General features: G+C 37.5%; 1 protein-coding gene across 1 annotated transcript in view; it reads right to left on the bottom strand.

Moving 5' to 3' along the window:
• The window catches only part of DNAL1 (dynein axonemal light chain 1), a 40,041-nt gene extending 17,356 nt beyond the window's left edge, over positions 1–22,685 (bottom strand). Inside the window, exons 1-5 of the mRNA XM_008699943.2 lie at positions 22,538–22,685; positions 16,231–16,269; positions 13,165–13,274; positions 10,208–10,263; positions 3,736–3,791 (exon numbers count right to left, since the gene is read on the bottom strand). Coding sequence (XP_008698165.1) covers positions 3,736–3,791; positions 10,208–10,263; positions 13,165–13,274; positions 16,231–16,269; positions 22,538–22,540 — 264 coding nt within the window. The 5' untranslated portion in view covers positions 22,541–22,685. The remainder of the gene's footprint in view (positions 1–3,735; positions 3,792–10,207; positions 10,264–13,164; positions 13,275–16,230; positions 16,270–22,537) is intronic.
• Between the last annotated feature and the right edge of the window lie 716 nt (positions 22,686–23,401).

A 23,401-nucleotide genomic window follows, 5' to 3' on the forward strand; every position in this document is an offset into this window, starting at 1 on the left:
CTGAAGCCCAGCATCGATAGCCCTATGCAATTTATCTTTCTTTTGTCTATGCATAAGTAGTAAAGCTTCTGGACTGGTAAAATGGTGTATACATGGTATACACACGTACATGTACGTGTACACACACACACACCCTGGGGAAAAAAACTGCTGGTTGGTATTGAGAGAAGTCTATAGAAAGGGAACAGATCTAAGCAAGTGATGGTTCAGCTAGATAATATCTCTATACATGCCTTTATTTTTTTTTAAATTGTTATTAAGTTATGTTAGTCACCATACAGTCCATCATTAGTTTTTGATGTAGTGTTCCATGAGTCACTGTTTGCGTATAACACCCAGTGCTCCATGCAATACGTGCCTTTAATCCTATATGTATAATTTCTTTGTGGTTTCTAGGTATAGGTTATATTTTATGGGAGAAATATACTACAGCAATACTTGAGAATCTGGTGCTCTGTAAATACCTGGGGGAACATCAAGTATCCGTCGTACTGATCCCCAAAATTTTGGAGCATGTTTACTTGCAAACTCTTCCTTTACAGATAGTTCAAAGTAATGTTTAGCCTGAAGTATAATTAATTCTGAACTTTTGTACTACAAATTAGCATTGTACCCGTTATGAATAATGTCTCTATACTTGACATTTTTACCATCTAAGGCCCAGAAGAACGGAGAGAAGACAAAATATCTTTAATCAGTCATTTAGAACATCAAAAACAATTTCATTTTACAGATCTTTAAGGATCTCACTTATCATATCCAACTAGCAAGCACACAATTCATCTACTGGTTATTATTTTGAGGGAGAAAACTTCCTTTATTTAACTCCAGCATGTAATCTCTAAGAATTTCCAAGTATTTTATAAGTTTATTAGTAACACTTCATGTGGGTAAGTAAACATAGTTCAAGATAATTCCAAAATTACAACTCTGAACACTGACACCTGTTCAGGTATTAGAGTTGCCTCTGCAATGAGGGGATGGCCATTTCAGCCTGTCTGGTTTGGCGAGGTTATTGCTGAGAAGCATTGCAGATTCAACCCCGCTGGTTCTTATGAAGCACAAGCCAGACTTATTGGGGGAGGGGGGTGGTGAGGGGAAAAGGTCAGAGTCATAAAAAATTTCAGAACGTTTATAAATTATTTAACAGTAAACACTTATTTATTTATTTTTTTTTTAGATTTTATTTATTTATTTGACAGAGATAGAGACAGCCAGTGAGAGAGGGAACACAAGGAGGGGGAGTGGGAGAGGAAGATGCAGGCTCCCAGCTGAGGAGCCTGATGTGGGGATCGATCCCAGACTGCTGGGATCACGCCCTGAGCCAAAGGCAGACGCTTAACGACTGAGCCACCTAGGCGCCCCTAACAGTAAGCACTTTTAAAAAAATTATTGTTGGGGTACCTAGGTGGTTCATTCGATAAGCACCTGCCTTCAGCTCAGGTCATGATCCCAGGGTTCTGGGATGGAGCCCCACGTTGGGCTCTCTGCTCAGTGGGAAGGAAGCCTGCTTCTTCCTTTCCTGCTTCCCCTCCCCCATGCTCATGCTAGCTTGCTTGCTCTCTCTCAAATAAATAAATAAAATCTAAAATAAAATTAAATTAAACAATTATTGTCTTTTTGGGAACAGATACAAGAAAAAGACATTGGCTTTATCATTCCTGAAATTGCCGACATTTACAATATTGTTTCAACTTCTTTGCAAGGAAATTCAAATGGCCAATAAATATACAAATAAAATACACTGTCAAAAACTTTTAAAAATTTTATTTTATTTTTTTAAAGATTTTATTTATTTATGTGACAGAGAGACAGCCAGCGAGAGAGGGAACACAGCAGGGGGAGTGGGAGAGGAAGAAGCAGGCTCATAGCGGAGGAGCCTGATGTGGGACTCGATCCCAGATCGCCAGGATCACGCCCTGAGCCGAAGGCAGACGCTTTAACGACTGCGCTACCCAGGCGCCCCAAAACTTTTAAAAATTTTAAATCCCCAGTCTGGTAAGGGGAAATAGGAGACCTCATACACTACTGTTAGAAATATAAATTGTTATAAACTTTCAAAGGGTAACCTGATAATATGCTACAGAAGCCTTAAAAGAAATTCATACCTTTTGACCCAGCAATTCCATTTCAAGGAATTTATCCAAAGAATTATTCACAGATGTATGTAATAATATAGCTAAAAGGAGATTCATAATAGCATTTATTGTAACAACTCCAAACTAGAAATAATGAGTAATAAGTAACTGACTTAAATTATGGTAAATCAGTAAAATAGAATATTATGCTGTTATTAAAAAAGGATATGGTTGAAAATTATTTTAAAAACTTAAGTTACGGGGCACCTGGGTGGCTCACTCAGTTAAGTGTCCAACTGTTGATTTCAGCTCAGGTCATGATTTTAGGGTTGTGAGATTAAGCACTAGGCGGGCTCTGCGCTCAGCGGGGAGTCTGCTTCTCTTCCTCTCCCTCTGTCCCTCCCCCTGCACGTGTGCACATACGCGTGCTCTCTCAAATAAATAAAATCTTCAAATAAAAAAAAAACTTAAGTTACATCCTGTGATCAAGAACCTCCAATGGCTATGCACGCCATCTGGGAAAAAAATGCAAAATCTTATCATGATCTATAAGGTTCCATGTGGGCTGGTTCCTGGCTCCCTTTCCAACCTCACTGAGGACGACTTCCCCCCTCATTCAACTCTTCTGCTCTTACTTAAGCATATCAAGCAGCTTCAGTTTCAGGACATTTGCATTTGTTGTTCCACCTCAGTCTGGAGCACCAGTCCCTTGGTCAGCTCTATAGCTTACATCCTCACCTCCCATCCATCTATGCTCTTGTATATGCCTTGCTTTTCTTCATTGCTTTCATCACCACCTGTATTATACAATCTATTTTATATGTGCTATATAAATATTTTCTAGTCTGCCTCCCTCTATTGTAATGGAAGTTCCAGGAGAGCAAGGACTTCATTTCATACTCTTCTGTATCTTTAATATCTAGAACAGCACCGGGCTTAAAGTAGCCATTCAGGAAATATACTAAATGAATTTGTTAAATGAATGAATAACATGAAAAAAAATGATATTTATATATTAGTAAAAAAAAGAGATGCAAAACAATATGTATAGTATGATTTCAAGGATAGAAAAAAAGCAAGAAAGAGGACAATCAAAATATTAGCAATATTTATGAGGTGCCTGGGTGGTGTAGTCAGTTAAGCATCCAACTCTTGGTTTTGGCTGAGGTCGTGATCTCAGGGTCGCGACAGAGCCCCACCTCAGGCTCTGCTCAGCGCAGAGTCTGCCTGTGACTCTCTGCCCCTCCCCCTGCACTTTCTCTCCCTCAAATAAATAAATAAATCTTAAAAAAAAAAGTACCCAGGGGCGCCTGGGTGGCACAGCGGTTAAGCGTTTGCCTTCGGCTCAGGGCATGATCCCGGTGTTCTGGGATCGAGCCCCACATCAGGCTCCTCCGCTATGAGCCTGCTTCTTCCTCTCCCACTCCCCCTGCTTGTGTTCCCTCTCTCGCTGGCTGTCTCTATCTCTGTCAAATAAATAAATAAAATCTTTAAAAAAAAAAAAAAAAAAAGTAACCAATATTTAAAATGTAAGTGATCTATAGGTACCTTTTACAGTTGCTTTTCTATTTTGTAAAGTTTCTGCAATGGACAAATATTACTTGTATATTAAGGAAAGAAGTGCATGCTTTTTTTAAAGAAATAAATAACAACGTACCAGTCCATTTAAGTTCTTTATGTTGTTTCTTCCTAAAGACAATATCCTTAAGTTTTCTGCAATGGAAAAAAAAAAAAACCACAATTTTTTGTTTAGAAGAATCATATTACAACTGTTGTAAATCTAGCATAATAAAGTGTTAATAAATTTTATATGATATACTTATATAGTGAGTAAGAAAGGCTGTTTTAATAAAAAATGGTATTCAAGTAGGAAATTGACTTACTTATCATCTAAGGTAAACACTACAACTATAATTTCACATCATGACAATATTAAGTTTACAAATGATTAGCTATTTCAAATGCATGGTTTTAAATTGGTGGCTAGTAAAAGTATTTCAGAGATAAAATAAGAGTAAAGAAGATCTGAACTTTAAATATGGAAGCATATGTATTTCAAATCTAGTATAGTGTAAGGACTCACACTAGAAAATAGGAACATATTTATGTATAGCCCGCCTGCCTCAGCCACACAGCATTAAAAGTGAAATCAAATGAATTAGTATTTAAAAAATCTTTTGCTTTCAATCTTTTAAAGAATTAATTGTGATTTGCTTTAAAAATGCTTATTTGGGGGGCGCCTGGGTGGCTCAGTCATTAAGCGTCTGCCTTCGGCTCAGGGCGTGGTCCCAGCGTTCTGGGATCGAGCCCCACATCAGGCTCCTCTGCTGGGAGCCTGCTTCTTCCTCTCCCACTCCCCCTGCTTGTGTTCCCTCTCTCGCTGGCTGTATCTCTCTGTCAAATAAATAAATAAAATCTAAAAAAAAAAAAAAAAGCTTATTTGTATTTTTTAAAGGATGGTTCTATTTGTGTATCTATAGGCTATTACCGGAAGAAAAAAAGAAAACAGAAGCAGTGGTTGCTTTATGGTCAGAGGAAAACAGTTTCCATTGCAACCCTTTTTGGAACTATTTGCATAAAACCGTGTACATGTATTATTTTTCAAAATTAAAAAAAGATTTTTTAGCAAAATAAAGGAAACCTCATGTCTGTTCTAAAAAACTGTTGATTACTTACGCATAAGTTATACACTCAGTTTTCACAATGTAACCTTCTGTAACTATGTTGTCCAATATGGTAGTTAACTAGCCATGTGTGGCTGTTTAATTTAAATTAATTAAAATTAAATACAACTTAAAATACAGTTTCTCAATCACACCAGCCACATTTCAAAAGCTTAACAGCTGTATGTGGCTTGTGGCAACTATATTGGGATGGTGCAGACAGCTCTGTTGGATTCCACTGTTTTACAACATCCATAATTCAGTGGTTAAGAACACAAATTCACTTGGGGCACCTGAGTAGCGCAGTCGTTAAAGCGTCTGCCTTCGGCTCAGGGCGTGATCCCGGCGTACCGGGATCGAGTCCCACATCGGGCTCCTCCACTATGAGCCTGCTTCTTCCTCTCCCACTCCCCCTGCTGTGTTCCCTCTCTCGCTGGCTGTCTCTCTGTCACTCTGTCACATAAATAAATAAAATCTTTAAAAAAAAAAAGAACACAAATTCACTTAACTGAGTTCCAATCCCAGCTCTCTAGGGAAGCAACCAAACCTCTCTAAATCACAGTTTCATCACACATAAAATGAGGAAATATAATAATATCTAACTTATAAGCATATCAGGATTGGGGTGCCTGGGTGACTCAGTCAGTTGAGACTCTTAGTTTCAGCTTAGGTCATGGTCTCAGGCCCAAGAGACGGAGCCGTGCGTTGGGCTCTGTGCTCAGCATACAGTCTGCTTGAGATTCTTTCCCCCCCTCCTCTCCCTCCCCCTCACCCCACCCCAGCTCATGCGTGCGCGCGCACACGCTCTCTCTCTCTCTCTCAAATAAATAAATAAATAAATAATCTTTATAAAAAGAAGAATATCAGGATTAAATGAGATAATTGTCTAAAACATTCAGCATAACGCTTAATCCATAGTAAGTACACAATAAATGATGTGTGTGTGTGTTTGTGTGTGTGTGTGTGTGTGTGTGTGTGTGCATGCATGTATCAGGCATATACGGTTATATAAACTTTGTTTTAATTTGTTTAATTTAATGAAATATTTTAAATTCTGTTATGAGAAACATTTAACTTTCAGGACAAAGTATTTTAAGAATGATCTAATTTATGTAAAGTGCTTTAATTGTTGAAACAACACCCCGTGTTACGGACTGAACTGTGTTCCCCCACCCTAAAATTCATGTACCTCAGAATACGACTATACTTGAACACAGGGATTTTAAGGAGGAAATTAAGGTAAAATGAGATCATTTTAGGTAAAATTCAATATAACTGGTGCCTATAAAGGCACCAGTCCTTATATGAAGAGGTGATTAGGACACAGACAGAAATAGAGGAAAGCCCATTAAAGACCAAGGGAAAAGATGGTCATCCATAAGCCAAGGAGAGAGGCTTCAGAGGAACTCAATCCTGCCGAAACCTTGGTCTTGGACTTCTAGCCTTGACAGCTACCAGAAAATAAATTTCTATTGTTTAAGCCACCTAGTCTGTGGAGTTGATTATGGCAGCCCTAGCAAACTAACACATCCCATATACCTATAAATGCATGAAAATTAAATAGTTAAGAAAATCACATAATCAATTATTCTTTAAAGCTTCTTGATATGGAAAGATAGGCATTTTATTTTTTCTATGTCATGCAGAATAAAAAACTTATTCAAAAAGTTATTCAGAGCACCTGGGTGGCTCAGTTGGTTAAGTGTCTGCCTTCTGCTCAGGTCAGATCCCAGAGTCCCAGGATAGAGCCCTGCAGCAGCTCCCTGCTGAGAGGGGAGTCTGCTTCTCCCTCTCCCTCTGTCCCTCCCCCCTCATATTCTCTCTCTTGCTCACTCTCTCTCAAATAAATAAAATCTTAAAAAAAAGTTATTCATTCAACACATAATTATTGAGCATCTACTATATGCTAGGAACAGCTATGATCATTCACGATATAACAATGAATAATACAGATAATAATTCCTGCTGACATTGAGCTAATAATTTGCCAGATGATAAACATAATAAATAAGCATATCAGATACTGTCAAGTGTGAAGGCGAAAAAAAATCAGGTAAAAAGAATGAAATGTCAGGGGGTTGGGAGCAGTTGACACTTTGGATAGAGGGTAACTTCTAAGACCAAAAGGAAGCGACGCAACTAGCCGTGAGGATCTGAGGAGGAAGAACATTTACAGGCAGAGGAACTTCAAGGATAGAGGCTTTGAGGCAGGACCACATCAGAAGTGCTCACAAAACACAAAAAGCTGGCTGAGAGAATGGGAGGAGGGTAATAGGAGATGAAATTGGAAAGATAATGGGTCTTGGGGATGTGTGAGAAAGGAGCTAAGAAATTACCAGGGAATTTGGCCTAAGCAAAAAGAGGAATGGAACAGTTGCTATCTGAGAAAGACATACAAAAAGTTGGTTTAGCTGGGGCTGGAGAAGGGTATCAGTACTTAGATTTGGACATGTTAATTATGAGACGTGTATTAGACATCCAGTTCAGAGGAGATGCCTGGGCTAGAGGTATAAATGTGGGAACCATCAGCATATAGATGGTAAAGCCATGACCTGGATGAGATAATCCAGGGAGTAGGTGAAAATAGAAAAGAGAAGGGATCCAAGAACTGGGTCCTGGGGTCCTCTAACACTTAAAATTCGGGGACATGAGACTGGGAAGGAGTAGCCTAAGAAATCAGGAGGACACAGCATTCCAGAAATCAAATATTGGAATTGTTTCAAAGGGTAACAAAATCATCCATGTCAAAATATGCTGCTAGGTCAACTAAGATGAGGACTGAGAAACAATGTCAGAAACTGGAGATGACAAATATACGCAACTCTTCCAAAGATAATATCAAACTTTATATGTAAAACTCCTTTAAAAAAAAAAAAACTCCTTTTTTTAAAAAATACACATGAAAATGGTGACAGAAGGCTAAAAAGATCTTACTTATTACTGTATAGGGAAAGAAATTATGATATCAAAGTTAATGATAATGAGAATAATATTTTTAGAAAGAAAACTCCGGGAGCTCCTGGGTGGCTCAATTAAGCGTCTGACTGTTGGTTTTGGCTCAAGTCATGATCTTGGAGTGGTAGGATTGAGCCCCGAGTGGGGCTCTGTGTTCAGTGTGGAATCTGCTTGGGATTGTCTCTCTCCCTCTCTCTCTGCCCCTCCCCCGGCTTGTGTGCTCACACGTGCTCTCTAATAAATAAATAAAATCTTTTTTTCTTTAAAAGAAGACTCTGTTATTAGTGTTGAAGGTCAACTGAAGAGCAGAAAGACAGGAGACAAAAAGATCAATTAGAAGGCTATCACAAAAGTCATAAAGCAGTGTTTTTCAAAGTATGGGTGATATGAAATCAACTTAGTGGGTTATGACAAGCATTTAAAAAAATATATTATCTCATTATCATTCCTCCAAATCAGAGATCTTTAATGGTTCCCCTTTGCCTAGTGAAGACCAAATGCCTTAATGTTGCATTCAGTCATCTAAAAGCAGTGCCACCCTATTCACACCTGAACACATCATTCTTTTTTTATGACTTTGTGCATTCGTTCATGCAGTGCTTTTTTTCTTTGAGAATAGCCCCTTCCTCTAACAGGAAAATCCTATAAGAAACAAGATTAAGAATGTCAAGGTTAGGGGCACGTGGGTGGCTCAGTAGGTTAAGTATATGCCTTCTGCTCAAGTCATGATCCCAGGGTCCTGGAATCAAGCCCTGTGTCAGGCTCCCTGCTCAGCGAGGAGTCTGCTTCTCCCTGTCCCTCTGTCACATGCCCCCCACCTGTGCACGCTCTCCCTCTCAAATAAATAAAATCTTAAAAAAAAAAACAAAAAAAGAATGTTAAGTTTAAATGTCATTTCTCCCTCTAAAGACTGCTCTAAACATCATCATAATTACACTTTCTTTAGGAACATTTATAACAGTCTATCTTGGATTATAATAATAAATATCCACTTCATATAATTATTGTGAAGATTAAATGAGTTAGTATATATAAAGTGCTTTGAATAGTGCCTGATGCATACAAATGCTCAAGAAATATTAGCCATTATTACAGTTAGTGAGGAATATGTTCTGTCTCTTTAGATAACGAGCTCCTTGAGGGCAAGCATTACATCTTACTACCATCTCTTCCAAATCTGCATCCCCCTCCCAGGACCTTACTCAAAGCTGGCATTCAGTATTTATGTAGTCCTGGAAAGGAAATGATTACTAATAAAGCTATGCATAAGATGACTCAATCTATTCCCGTTAGGTTTGTTAAAAAAAAAAAAAAAATCTTTAAAACGTTTATACTGGGAACTATGCTGTAAGGTTAAACATTGTTTTACAAACCTATTCCACTTTGTGTGTGTATATATTAGATATGTGTATTCATGTGAATGTATGTACTGAGTCATGAATTCATACACATTCCTTACTGCGGAAAAGTGATCAAAAGTGTTTGAAAAACACAATCTTACGGGAGAGGTAATGTGGGTCTAAATTAAAGCTGTAGCTTCTGGAAATGGAAAAGCAACAGATTATTTGAGAGCTCCTTCAGAGAACAGAGTTAACAAGACTTAGTGATGGACTTGGATGTAGGTCTTAAGGGAAGTAAAGGAGGAGGGTGGTAGGTTAAATAACTGCTCACCAAAAGATACCTAAATCTTAATCCTTGGAACCTGTGAATGTTACCTTATACGGGAAAAAAGTACTTTTCAGATGTCATCAAGTTAAGGATCTTAAGATAAGGAGAATATCCTTGATTATCCAGATATTCCCTAAATGCACACATATCCTCATAAAAGAGAGGCAGAGAAAGATTTGACACAGACAAAAGAGAAGTCAGTATGACCACAGAGGTAGAGATTAGCGTGATGCCCTCACAAGCCAAGGAATATGGCAGCCATCAGAATCTAGAAGAGGCAAGGAACAGATTCTCCCCTAAAGCCTTCAGAGGAAGCGTGGCTCAGTCGAAACCTTGATTTTGGTCCACTGAAATGAATTTCAGACTTCTGGCCTCCAGAACTGTTCTTTTGTTGTTCCTGTTGTTTTTCAGAACTGTTTTTTTAAGTCACCAAATTTCAGCAACCATAAGAAACTAGCAGGAATCAGAGCCCTTGGCAACTGGGATGGTGGCAATGTCATTAACAAAGATAAGGAGCACAAGAAAAACAATGATGGTGAGGAATTAAAATTTAAATATAACAAGTAAGAAACAAGACAAATTTGAACAAAAAATAAGTAATTAAAAAAATCTAGTTCTATTTAATTCTAACTCTATAAAAGCTTTAAAATGCCTTTAAAATGTTTAGATCTAATTTTCTTTGGATAAGTGAATTTAAGACACATGGTTTACATATTCTCTCTGTCATCTGACAATTACTGTGGTTAAAACAGGTGCCAGCTTCTGGGATTACATAGTGTCTCTGGAATGTTTACTCTAATAACGAGAAAGTCCAAGAACCATCTGTTACTGTGAATCACTTACTTAAGCCATTGAGGTTGGCAATTTTTTCAATGCAGTTTGTAGACAGTGAAAGCTTCCTTAAAAAGAACAAAGGAAAACTTGAATTAATACAAAACAATTTTAAATGGTGTATCAGAAAAATAAATAAATAAGTGGTATATCAGAAATTATTCCTCAAGTGCCCATACAAGATAATATTTAAGTCATGTTTTCTTTTTACAGTGAATCCTTTTTTCCCCTCTCAGACATAGCACGTATTCTTTCATTCTGAAATCGTTATACTTTTTTTCTGATTACAAAAGTTAATACATATCCATTGTAGAAAATTAAAAAAAAAACTTTCTGAAGGTAATTTGGTGTTCTCTATTAAATTTTTTAAATGCATGTGTTCTTTGACCCAGTAATTCATTTCTAGGAATACATCCTACTGAAATATTAATACCAATGCCAAAAGATATATAAGCTAGACAATTTAGTATATTATTGTAATAGCAAAAAAAATGGGGAAAAATCTATAAACATCTAGCAATGAAGGATAGATAATGAAAAGCAATGCTATCACTAACATAAATGATATGTTATCATTTATGGGCTCCGGATACTAGCTTGGGAAGATGTCCATGATGTGCGGTCAAGTTAAAAACCACCTAGCAGAACAATACATTTTATATGATACCTTTTGAGAAAAAGCAGAACTATATATATGCATGTGCAAAGATATTTATTTGCTCATGTGTTTAATCATTCAGAAATGTATACTGAAGAAGTCATATGTAATCCTAACCACTCCACAGATTCCCCCGGAGAGAACAACTTTTAATGGTTTGCATATGTCTAGGTTTTTTCTACTCATAATTCAATTATATAAAAAAAATGTTAGGGGTGCCTCAGTGTTTCAGTTGGTTGAGTGTCTGACTGTTGGTCTCAGCTCAGGTCTTGATTTCAGGCTCATGAGTTCAAGCCCTGCATCGGGCTCCATGCTGGGTGTGGAGCCTACTTCCAAAAAAAAAAAAAAAAAAAGAAAGAAAGAAAGAAAGAAAAGAAAGAAACATTTTACAGGGAACATAACTACACATTCTTAGCCTTGCTTTCTTGACAAAATATTTAATATTTTAGTATATTTCATGCAAAAAATATAATAAAAGCTAATTTTATTAACACAATCTGTGCCCAGTACTCTTCCAAGTACTTTACATAAACTATTTTAACCATCCCAACAATCCTGTGAAATAAGTACTATTATTATCATCCATATTTTACAAATGAGTAAACTGAGGTACAAAGATGTTAAGCAATTTGCCTAATATTACAAAGCCAGAAAGGAGCAGAGTCAAATTTAAAACCCTCCAAAAACTGACTCTAGAACATGTGATCTTCTCCTTGCTGATATGACTTGAAGAATTATTCATTTTTTTACAAAAGCAATTACTATACAGTATAAATTATTGGTCAAATCTGTATATTTTCTAGCAATCCTCAACTCCTGACATCTACCGGTGAAAAATGGAGTGCCCTAAATCTGGGAATATGACTGGGGATGAATTCTTTAACTATTGTTTAGGCAACCTGCCCAAAGAGATTGCCAGCAAAAACATGAACAGGCTGACCCTTTCCAAGCAGTTTCCAAGGTACTTTGGTACAAGATAAAAAACTTTTTTAAATGTTTGTCTTTGAGATGGCTTTATGATAAAAAGATATTTGACTACTTTGAAACAATGCTCTTTGAAATCATGCTTTTGAAGCCAAAAAAAAAAAAAAAATCTAAGGTGGAGTTTTATATAATACGCTGTGCTGTCATCATAAAGGACAATTTGCATTCAATAACTAAGTATGTTTGCTTTTCCCCTTCATTCCAAAGACGGATATTATGTGTCTAAGAGTTACTCAAGTTGCTTATTATAAATACAGATTCCTAGGTTTCATCAGTAGATACTGTTTCTATAAATCTGGGGTGGGCCTTATCTCTTGCATAAAGAGATTCTTATGTAGGTAGTCAGTGCACTACACTTCGAAACACACAGGGTGAAGAAATCAGAAAGAACGCCAAGTGATTCTATAACATTTTACAGCTCTGAAAGGAGACAATGCAGCCTGAGAGCACGGTCACAAGGTGTCATGGTATAATTGCCTCAAATTAGCCACAGAACCTTGCTAAAAAGTATGTATTTAGAAAACAAGTTAAGAGGCATTGATATAGATCTGATACTTAAAGTCATGGGGAAATAAAATTACAAAATAATAAGTATAATTTGATCCCAATTAGGAAAAAAAGTTAGAAGGCTCTTTATCAAAATGCTAACACTGATTCTCAAAAGGTGGTGCAATTTTGGTTGATATTAATTCCTTTCCTTTGTGCTTTTTGTATTTTCTAGATGTTTTACAATGTATTTTTATAATTTGAAAAAAAAATTCAAGCAGTATCTCTTAGGCCTCTGGTAAGTATAGTACCAACTGGCTAATTTTATAAGAGAAAGTATTAGATTTTATGACAGAATAATAGTCTTGTTGTATTATTTAGTTTCTCCCAAGAGACAAGGAAACTTCTGTTTTCCAGGCACGTTATAGAAATTTTACTGCAAAAAATTACTATATTGTTCAGGGTTACTTTATTAGTAGTCCCATAAACCAATAATCTTTTATGTTTGGCCTTGCCAGAGGGGGAATTACATTAACCAAACAAACAAAGAAAGAGAAATGTAGATCACAGTAAACAAACATTTTTTTCTAGTGTGTGTATTTAAAGATTTTATTTATTTATTTGACAGAGATAGAGACAGCCAGCGAGAGAGGGAACACAAGCAGGGGGAGTGGGAGAGGAAGAAGCAGGCTCATAGCGGAGGAGCCTGATGTGGGGCTCGATCCCATAACGCCGGGATCACGCCCTGAGCCGAAGGCAGCCGCTTAACCGCTGTGCCACCCAGGCGCCCCTCTAGTGTGTGTATTTAGAAAAGAAAGGGAAAGAAGACAAGAGAACTTACTCGCAATTAGCAAGTGTGGACAAGGATGCATCCATCTTCTCTATAGGGGGAATCTGAGCATAAAGCTTTATCTCTTTGGCTTCGGATGGCTTCTGACTAGTTTTCTCTTCCTATGATAAAAATTAGTTGGGAAGAAAGTCAACCCTGATTGTAATACAGAACTAAAAAGTCCAGAATATCCTAAGGCTTTTCAATGTTTATTTCAAAACAATTATTAGAATTTTATAACTCTGTGCATTCTTTACAATTCACTTACTGACATTTACTAACTGACCCTGATAACCAGGCTTTTACATGGCTGGTTCAGATAATTTATTGTTAGGTCCCAAACAAATGGAAAGGAGGAGGAAAGAAAATGACTTTCATTTCCGTAATATTTAAAATCCCTGGGACGCTTAGGTGGCTCAGTTGGTTAAGTGCTTGCCTCTGGCTCAGGTCATGATCCCAGCATCCTAGAGTCCTACATCAGGTTCCTTGCTCAGCGGGGAGCCTGCTTCTCCCTCTGTCTGCCACTCTCCCTGATTGTACGCTCTCTCTCATTGACAAATAAATAAATAAATAACATCTTTTAAAAAATAAAATAAAATAAAATCCTTTAAGAGTCTTTCAATAAACAAAACCAAAAATACAACAATAACAGCATTTTCTTGGGAAGAGTTCTTTGTCCCTAAGCACCCTTTTCTTAAATATCAGATTTAGATCCATAAGATCAACGATTTTGTCATCTCGTCTTGCTTTTTCTTTTTCTTTTTTAAAATTTTATTTATTCATCTGCCAGAGAGAGAGAGAGTACAAGCAGGGGGAGCAGCAGGCAGAGGGAGAAGCAGCCTCCCCTCTGAGCAAGGTGCTCGATGCAGGACTCAATCCCAGGACCCTGGGATCATGACCTAAGTCAAAGGCAGACGCTTTAACCAACTGAGCCACCCAGGCATTCCTCGTCTTGCTTTTTCTATACAGAGTTCAGTCTGGGATAGAACCCCAAAATACCAAGAATTTTGGAAGATATCATCCTTACAACACAGCTGAGGTCAAAGCTATTTGCTCTACAATAATTTACTACTAAATTTTATCTTAGATTTTCAGTACTATGTACACAATTTAAAATTTAATTACCAATATATGCTGCCTAGTAATATTTTCAAAGTACCTCAATACTTAAAGTTAGTTCTCTCTAACAAAATAGGAAGCTCCTAAAGTGCAGGGACCATTTTCTTTGCTTTCCTGTATTTTCTATAACATAGTGTACTATAAGACACACAGAGGCTTATTTCTAAAAATCAAATCATAACATGTCAATACTAGAAAATACACAATAAAAAAAAAAGAAAATACACAATAAGTTGACAGAAAAAGATCTAATACACATCCATTTAGTACTTATTTTTGTGTCATACATTTGTAGGTTATGAGAGGGAAACTGGTGCACAGTAGATCCTCAATCAATGTTAGGTTAACCAGTGAAAGAGTGAGCTAAAGGTCTTCAAATAATCTTAAAGTCGAAGATTTAGGGTCACAATATAATCTAGAAATAGAACCTATAACCCAAAACAAAAACGCAACCACTTATTATTATAAGTAAATAAAGTCCTAAAATCTGATTCAAAGAAAATCTAATACTAAGCTTATTCCATATTTACTTTTCTTTTTTAATAAAACAGATTTTTCATTCACCAAACAAATGAATTTTTTAAATGCAAAGCACAAAGAAGTTAATAAGCGCTAAAACAAGAATTCACATATTTCATTATCTTATCCGCCTTGTTTTCCCTAGATACCAAGTCTCCTGAAAGACTTTTGATTCAAAGCTCAGCCTCAAAAGCAAAAGATACATTATTATACAAAACACTATTGATAATATCCACAAAAAAGTTATCACTGGGCATAGAAATTGAGGAGCTATCTCTATACTCAATGGAAATTCTGTTTGTGATCCTGAATTACAACTGTTCAAACTCTACAGAATGTTTTATTCAAAATATTTATAGTTTATATTCAATTCATGTTTTTTACAACACAGTTTTTTTCTAATGTTAGTATATGCTTTAGTATTTTTTCCAGCTTTATTGACATGTAACATTGTATAAGTTTAAGGTGATGATTTAATACATGTATATATTGTAAAATGATTAACACAATAAGGTCAGTTAACACATCCATCACCTTTTTTTTTTTTTTTTTTGGTGCTAAGAACATTTAAGATCCACTCTCTTAGCAACTATCAAGTATATAATGCAGTATTAACTATAGTCACCATGCTGTATATTAGATCCCCAGAACTTGGCTTGTAACTGGATATTTACACCCTTTGACCAACATCTCTCCATTCCCCCCCCCACCCCAAACCCTGGCATTCACCATTCTACTCTTTGTTTCTGAGTTCAGCTTTTTTTTTTTTTTTTAAAGATTTTATTTATTTATTCGACAGAGATAAAGACAGCCAGCGAGAGAGGGAACACAAGCAGGGGGAGTGGGAGAGGAAGAAGCAGGCTCATAGCGGAGGAGCCTGATGTGGGACTCGATCCCAGAACGCCGGGATCACGCCCCGAGCCGAAGGCAGACGCTTAACCGCTGTGCCACCCAGGCGCTCCTGAGTTCAGCTTTTTTAGATTTCACATATGTGTGAGATCATAGAGTATGTGTCATTCTCTGTCTGACTTATCTCACTTAGCATAATGCACTCAAGGTCCGTCCACGTTGCTGTAAATGGAAGGATTTCCTTTTTTGTGGCTGAAAAATATTCCACTCTGTATATACACAATTTTTTTATCCATTTAACCACTGAGGGACACATATGATATTGATATTGATATAATCCACTGATTTTAATCAGACTTTCCCAGTTTTACTAGTACTCATTTACGCACAAGTGTGAATGTGTTTGTATGTGTGTAATAAGTGCATACGATTTTATCATCTGTATAGGTTCATATACCTACCGTCACGGTAAAGACAGCTAAATAATTCCAGTGCCACAAAGATTCCTTGTACTGCATGGTCAGATTTAAATAACTATCCAATAATTCTCCTTGTATGGTTTCTAAAAGAGGTAAAAATTCATATACTCACCCATCTGGCTAGAGCTTCTTTGATTGTTGTTGCTTTTGCCTTAAAAGGAGAAGAAACAAGAGTGTCTTTATTGGTATGATTTGTTGATTCAATTTTCATGCAACGATTATTAGCCTTGGCATCTACCATTGAAAAGATTAACTTCTTTCTTTGAGACTTTATATGCAAACAGAGTATTTTAATTTCCTGAAATCAGGATGGTTTATTTAAACGCCTCTCAGAAATTACGGAAATCATGATGTAATGCCCATATACTTCACTCCCACTTGGTTTACAAAAAATATAACTTTCAACATTTGATATTAAAATAGATCATATTTCATTGATTCTAAGATCTACATCTTTTACATTTTTTTTAAAGATTTTATTTATTTATTTGACAGAGAGAGAGAGACAGCAAGAGAGGGAACACAAGCAGGGGTAGTGGGAGAGGAAGAAGCAGGCTCCCAGCAGAGAAGCCTGATGTGGGGCTCGATCCCAGAACGCTGGGATCATGCCCTGAGCCGAAGGCAGACGCTTAACCGCTGTGCCACCCAGGCGCCCCTACATCTTTTACATTTTAACATCTTTGAAATTTGGATGCATTTTACAACCAGGAACAATTTACAATTACTGTGGCCAGGTGGCAGTGGTGATGATCTAGAAAAATATTAACCATTTTATTTCTATACATACATTCTTTCTTATGGTTGCAAAGAATGACATATGATAAGAATCTACATGCCTAAATACATTTAAAAACTGTTAGTAGGTACAAAATAAAAATTATAAGTGAAAAGAAATTACTTCTCTTGGTTTAATTCCAACTTCTTTTATTTTTTTTCTTAGAACATAAAATAACGTTGCACCTTATAATCAATAGTATCTTAGATTCAATTTAATATGACACTTGAAACTTTAAATGTGAGAAAAGGAAGACATCCTTTGAATTACTGCTAGAGTTCAATAAAAAACAAACTCTTAAATAGTAACAAAAGGAAAAGTTTAAAAGTACAGCTAACCCTCCAAAAAGACAGGCATTAGGGACACCAACTTCTCCCCCCCCCAGTCAAAAATCTGAGTATAACTTCTGACTCACCAAAAACTTTACTAACAGCCTACTATTGACCAGAAGCCTTACCAATAACATAAACATTTGATTAATACAGATTTGGCATGTTATATGCATTATATACTGTACTCTTACAATAAAGTAAACTAGAGAAAAGAAAATGTTATTAAGAAAATCATAAGAGGGGTGCCTGCGTGGCTCAGTAGGTTAAGTGTCTGACTCTTAGTTTTGGCTCACGTCATGATCTCAGGGTCGTGAGATCGAGCCCCATATTGGGCTCAGCGTGGAGTCTGCTCAAGATTCTCCCTCCGGGGCACCTGGGTGGCACAGCGGTTAAGCATCTGCCTTTGGCTCAGGGCGTGATCCCGGCGTTATGGGATCGAGCCCCACATCAGGCTCTTCTGCTATGAGCCTGCTTCTTCCTCTCCCACTCTCCCTGCTTGTGTTCCCTCTCTCACTGGCTGTCTCTATCTCTGTCAAATAAATAAATAAAATCTTTAAAAAAAAAAAAAAGATTCTCCCTCCATCTTAGCCCCTCCCCTAGCTCACATGCTCTCTCTCTCTCAAATAAATTTTTAAAAAAAGAAAAAAAAGAGAAAATCATAAGAGAAAATACATTTACAGTATTGCAGTATATTTATTTTAAAAAATCTGCATGTAAGTGGATCAGTGCAGTTCAAACCTATGTTGCTCAACTGTATATGCCATTACGTCTAGAAAGCAAAGACATAGTAATAAATAACCCTTGGGTTAAAAAGTAAACTATAAACTACAGTAAAACAATAAAATAAAAGAAAAAATATCAAAATTTGAGGAATATAACATTTAAAAGGAAACTTACAGTTTCAAATATACTTATTTATTCAAAAATATGAGAAAATAAGAGACCGAAAACAAATAAGCTAAGCATTTGAGATATCTGAAAAAGCATGTCATTGAAAACACAAAGAAGGCTAAAGAAAATACAAAGGAATAACTCAATGAAAAACAGACCTGAAGAAAAAAAAGATTAACAAAACTAAAAGTTGTTTCCTAAATCTCTAGCAAGCCCGATTGAGAAAAAAGAGAGCTGTACAACAAAAACATAGAATCAGAGGAAATAACAGATACCACAAAGATTTAAAACTAAAAATACTATAAGCAGATATATGGTAGTTAAGTTTGAAAACCTAGACAAAGGGGTGCCTGGGTGGCTCAATTGTTAAGCATCTGCCTTCAACTCAGGTCATGATCCCAGAGTCCTGGGATGGAGCCCCACATTGGGCTCCCTGCTCAGCGGGAAGCCTCCTTCTCCCTCTCCCACTTCCCCTGCTTGTGTTCCCTCTCTTGCTGTCTCTCTCTCTGTCAAATAAATAAATAAAATCTTTAAAAAAAAATTGAAAACCTAGACAAAGAATGCATTTCTAGAAAAAACACAAAAATGCCCAACTGTCACAGGAAGAATCAGAAAATCTGAATAGACCAATAATAATCTTAAATATTAAAAAGATAATCAGAGATTTACCCTTATCCTCCTCCCCTACATCTCCAAGCCTAGATAATTTTACAAGTAAATTCTGCCAAGTTTTCAAGCAACAGATATAGCCTGTTAGACAAGTTGTTTCAGAAACCAGAAAAGGAGGGAAAGCTGCCAATTTATTTTATGAGGCTAGAATAACCTTGATGTCATAACCAGATAAGAGGCCCTCTTTACTTCTCAACACAGATTTGAAAATCCTAGATACAACATTAGAACTCCAAAGCCAATGGTGAATAATAATCGTGATCAAGAATAGCTGATCCCAGGAGCATAAGAATTGTTTAAAAAAAAATGTACAAATGTAAATCATCTATTAATGCATGAAAGGGGGGAAATCACATTTATTTCAGTAAGTGAAGAAAAAGTACTTTACAAAATAGTTCTACATCTGGGGCGCCTGGGTGGCTCAGTCAGTTAAGCGTCTGCCTTCAGCTCAGGTCATGATCCAGGGACCCAGGGATAGAGCCCTCCCTCTCCCACAGTCTGCTTCTCCCTCTCCCTTTCCGTCTCCCTCTGTCGGCCACTCCCCCTGCTTGTGTGCTCTCTCTTTCTCTGTCAAATAAAAAATAAAATCTTTAAAAAAAGTAAAGTTCTACATCTAATATTAAAAGCTCTCAACTAAAAGTTACAGGGAAATTCCCTACTTGATAAAAGCTACATACCAAAAAGGTATAGCAAACACACACTTAATGAAGAAATTCATTCATTTCAGTAAATATTCATTAAGTGTCTACTATGTATGAAACATACTTTTACATGCTTGGGATATACCAATGAACAAAACAAAGATCCCCACCTTCATGTAACTTCCATCTACTGGTGAGAGACAGATGGTAAATAATATATTTAATAACTAAATAAATTATATAGTATATTAGAAGGTGACAATTACTAAGGAAAAAGAAAATACAAAAACAAAAATGCTGAATTTGGTAAGAGTTATCAGGATATGTGTCTATGTGTGTAGAGTATGTTTATTTTAAATACAGTGGTCAAGAAGGGCCAAATTGGGAAGATAACACTAGAAGTATTCTCTTTAAGATCCCAAATACATCAAAGGTCCCTACTATCATTGCTGTTGTTTAACATGGTACAAGAAATCTTTATCAATGCTATAATAAAAGAAAATACAAATTGGAATGATTAAAAGGAAGAAATAAAACTCACTATGCACACATGATCATCTACATAGAAAACACAATAGAATAAACTGACAAATAGAACAAACGGAATTCAGCAAGTGAAGAACACTGTTGGGAGAGTTAACATAAAAGCTGGGAGAATTTTCAACATAAAACCAACAAAAGACTAATATAGAATATAGAAGGAACTCCTAAAATTCAAAAAACAAAAAAAAAATGGAAAAAGTTAGCAAAAAATATAAACAGAGAATTCACAGAAACTGAAATCCAGTATCATAAGGTGTTGGAACTCACTGAAAATCAGAAAAAAAGCAGAGCAAAACAATGCAATACTAAAATACATCCTCAGATTGGCAAAAGTTAGAAATCTGGTGAGAATGTAGAACTCTCATGCATTACTGAGGGAAGTAAAAACCAGCAGAGCCAGGGGTGCCAGTCAGCAGAGCATGCAACTCTTGATCTCAGGGTGGTGAGTTCAAGACCCATGTTGTGGGTAAAGCTTACTTAAAATCAAAACAAAACAAAACTAGCAGAGCCATTGTGGAAAGCAGTCTGACAATGCCTAGGGAAATTAAGTATGCATAGGCCCTATGACTCCGAAATCCCACTTCTGGGTAGATTTCCCAGAAAAATCCCTTTATGGGTCCATGAAAAGACACATGTAAGAATACTTTCAAATTGGAAGCAATCTGGTTGCCTACAAGTTGGTTTATGAGGTTACAAGTTCCCGTATAGATATAAGGAGTCAAAAACTGAAAGGCCTAAAGGACCAGTGGACATCTTTAATGGGTAAAGCTGGCCATATAAAGAGGACAACCTCTACTCTGGCATTAGAAAACAGCTGACAGGTGGGACTTGTGACAAGATTTCTTCAAATATTAAAACTCCATTATTGAAAATAACACCCTTATTTTATGTACTATTAAGAAAGAAAAGATGCAGCCAATTATATGACACTATCATATTTTAGTAACACAAAAATGGGGTGAAAATGTGTCCAGTGGTGAAATATGGTATTTCTGATTTTTCAGAGAGGCCATAAATCTGGGTTTTGATGTGAAATACAATCATTTAAAGACAATGGAAGCTAAGGGTTTTTTTAAAATAAAGATTTTATTTATTTATTTGAGAGGGAGAGAGAGCGCAAGAGCAGGGGGAGGGAGAAGCAGACTCCCTGCAGAGCAGGTAGCCCTCCTCTGGGCTGGATCCCAGAATGTTGGGATCAAGACCTGAGCACGGCAGATGTTTAACTGACTGACCCACCCAGGCAACCCAGAGGCTAATGTTTTGTTAATTAAAAAACTATGTTGGCCTGATTTCTGGAGGGCTCTGGAACTACCAGTTTCCAGCCTTAGCTAACTTCATCTAATTATTGGTTCTGATTTTCTATTTGAAGATTTTCTGTAATTCTCATGGTTTATGCTTTCAGAATCATTTAGGGGTGATTATTTCTTCACCTGAATATAAACCTAGGTTCCAGAACTTTCTACTTTCTTTGGCAGTGGTTTTCAGCTAAATGACTATGGAATAGAGTAAGGAAAGTGTGGGGGGAAAACTACTTTTAAAAGAGTGGTATTTAATCTTGTGGTTGAGGGCAGGCATGACTTCGTCATCATTTCAATTTCCTGGGCTCAATTTCTGCCCACTTAAACAGCACTGGAATCACAAAAAGAAGACAACTAATTATACTTATTCTTCATAAACATCTCCATCCGGCAAGACAATCACATACATTGCTAAACAACTTTGACTGGGTCTGTAATCCACCAAAAACATCCCTCTTCAAACTACTAGGTGGAACTACCAAATCTGTAAGCGCATTTTAAGTAGGCGTTGAGGAGCATCAGTAGGTAAAATCACTACTTCATAAAGGGCTTTGATTGGATAGATGACTGATAGATGTCAAATCCAAGGTAGCAGTGTTTCTCAAAGTGTGGTGGGACACCCTCCAATTTTAGAATCACTTGAGGTGCACTGTCGAAATGCACATTCCTGAATCCCATTATATTAAAAATTAATAATCTGCATTCCAACAAGCTCAATCTTCAGCCAACTATATTTGTGCATACTTAAATTTGAGAAACGTTGTCCTAATATATTCTATCGGAGTGGGCTTTACAACGTTACCTAATAACTGCACTTACAGTCATTCAGAGGACAACCTGGGCACCTCACAGGTTAGAAATACTGCTGCACTCGGTGTTACACTCCTCTCGTAACAGCTCCCCGCGCCCCATCTCGCCAGGGGGAAAATTACTTCTATGTACAGAAATATCCTTATTCACACTCTGCCTTCCATCACCTTTCCCACCCTAATCCGCTCTTTTTCGAGAAATTCCTGCTCTTTGCGCTCCCTTTCTCTGTCCGAGTCCCTCCACATGAACCCAACCTCCAATCCGCCCCAGGCCGCCCTCATCCCAGACCACCCCGTGCCAGGGCTTCTCTTTCGCCTCAGGCCTCAACTGCACAGCTAGCGTCCGTTACCGGCTTCCTTCCGCTGATTGAGAACCCCCCCGACCCTCAACACGCCACAGTCACTCTTTTCCACCTCCAATCTCCTCTCCTCTTTGACTATGAGGCCTAGAGAGTACTCACCATTCCGGCCGTTGCTACTGTCACTGCTCTGGTTGCTAGGGCCCGCCGAGGTTAGTGCGCATGCGCACTTCTCGGAGCCCTCCAAGGATCCCACCCCCGGCAGCGGTCCTTTCTCTCCGCCCTCAGGGTGGTGCGTGCGGGGCATTGTGGGACCGCGCGGTAACAGCGTCGGTCCTCCCGCCGGTCGGCCGCTTGCCTCCCAGCCCCGGCAGCGGGGATGCGAGAGTTTAACCGCGCAGAGTGGTCAGGAGATGCTTTCTACTGAAAGCAATTTCAGCTGATCTGCAGTGACGTACCTGCCTAAAGTTTAAAGCCTCGCTCTAGTATTGCCCTTCCCATAAAATAACTTTAAAAATTCCCTTCTCCTGCAGCTTGCCCCTCCGCGTCCTTCTCTTTATCACCTGCTGTAATTCGCCTGCAGTCCGACTGAAAATAAATTCAGCTGAATTTCCTCGGTTGCCTTCCCCCAAACCCTCCCGGGAGCCAGAGGCGAATGAAAGCATAAATTGCTGGTTTTATATAACTGGGGTGTCTTCCCGCTCCCCTCCCCTCCTCCTATTAAATTAGACAAAAATTGTAAAAATATTGAGTTACGAGGGGTATGGAGAAATGCGGAGGCGTATATACATTGCTGTTTATAATTGACACAACCTTTCTGGAGAGCTAGCTGTTGGCAATAGTATTTAAAGCTTTAAAAACGTGTGCACCTCTGTGACCCAGCAATTCCACTTCTAGGACTTCATCCTGAAGAAATAATCAGACAAGTGTACAGAGATTTATGTTCAAGGTTTTAATAGCAAAAAGAAAAACAAACTAAATGTCAACGAAAAAAAAAAGAGTTGGTATTATCAAACATCCAAACGA

Source organism: Ursus maritimus, unplaced genomic scaffold (assembly GCF_017311325.1).
Source record: "Ursus maritimus isolate PB19 unplaced genomic scaffold, ASM1731132v1 scaffold_25, whole genome shotgun sequence".
In the NCBI taxonomy this organism is placed as follows: domain Eukaryota; kingdom Metazoa; phylum Chordata; class Mammalia; order Carnivora; family Ursidae; genus Ursus; species Ursus maritimus.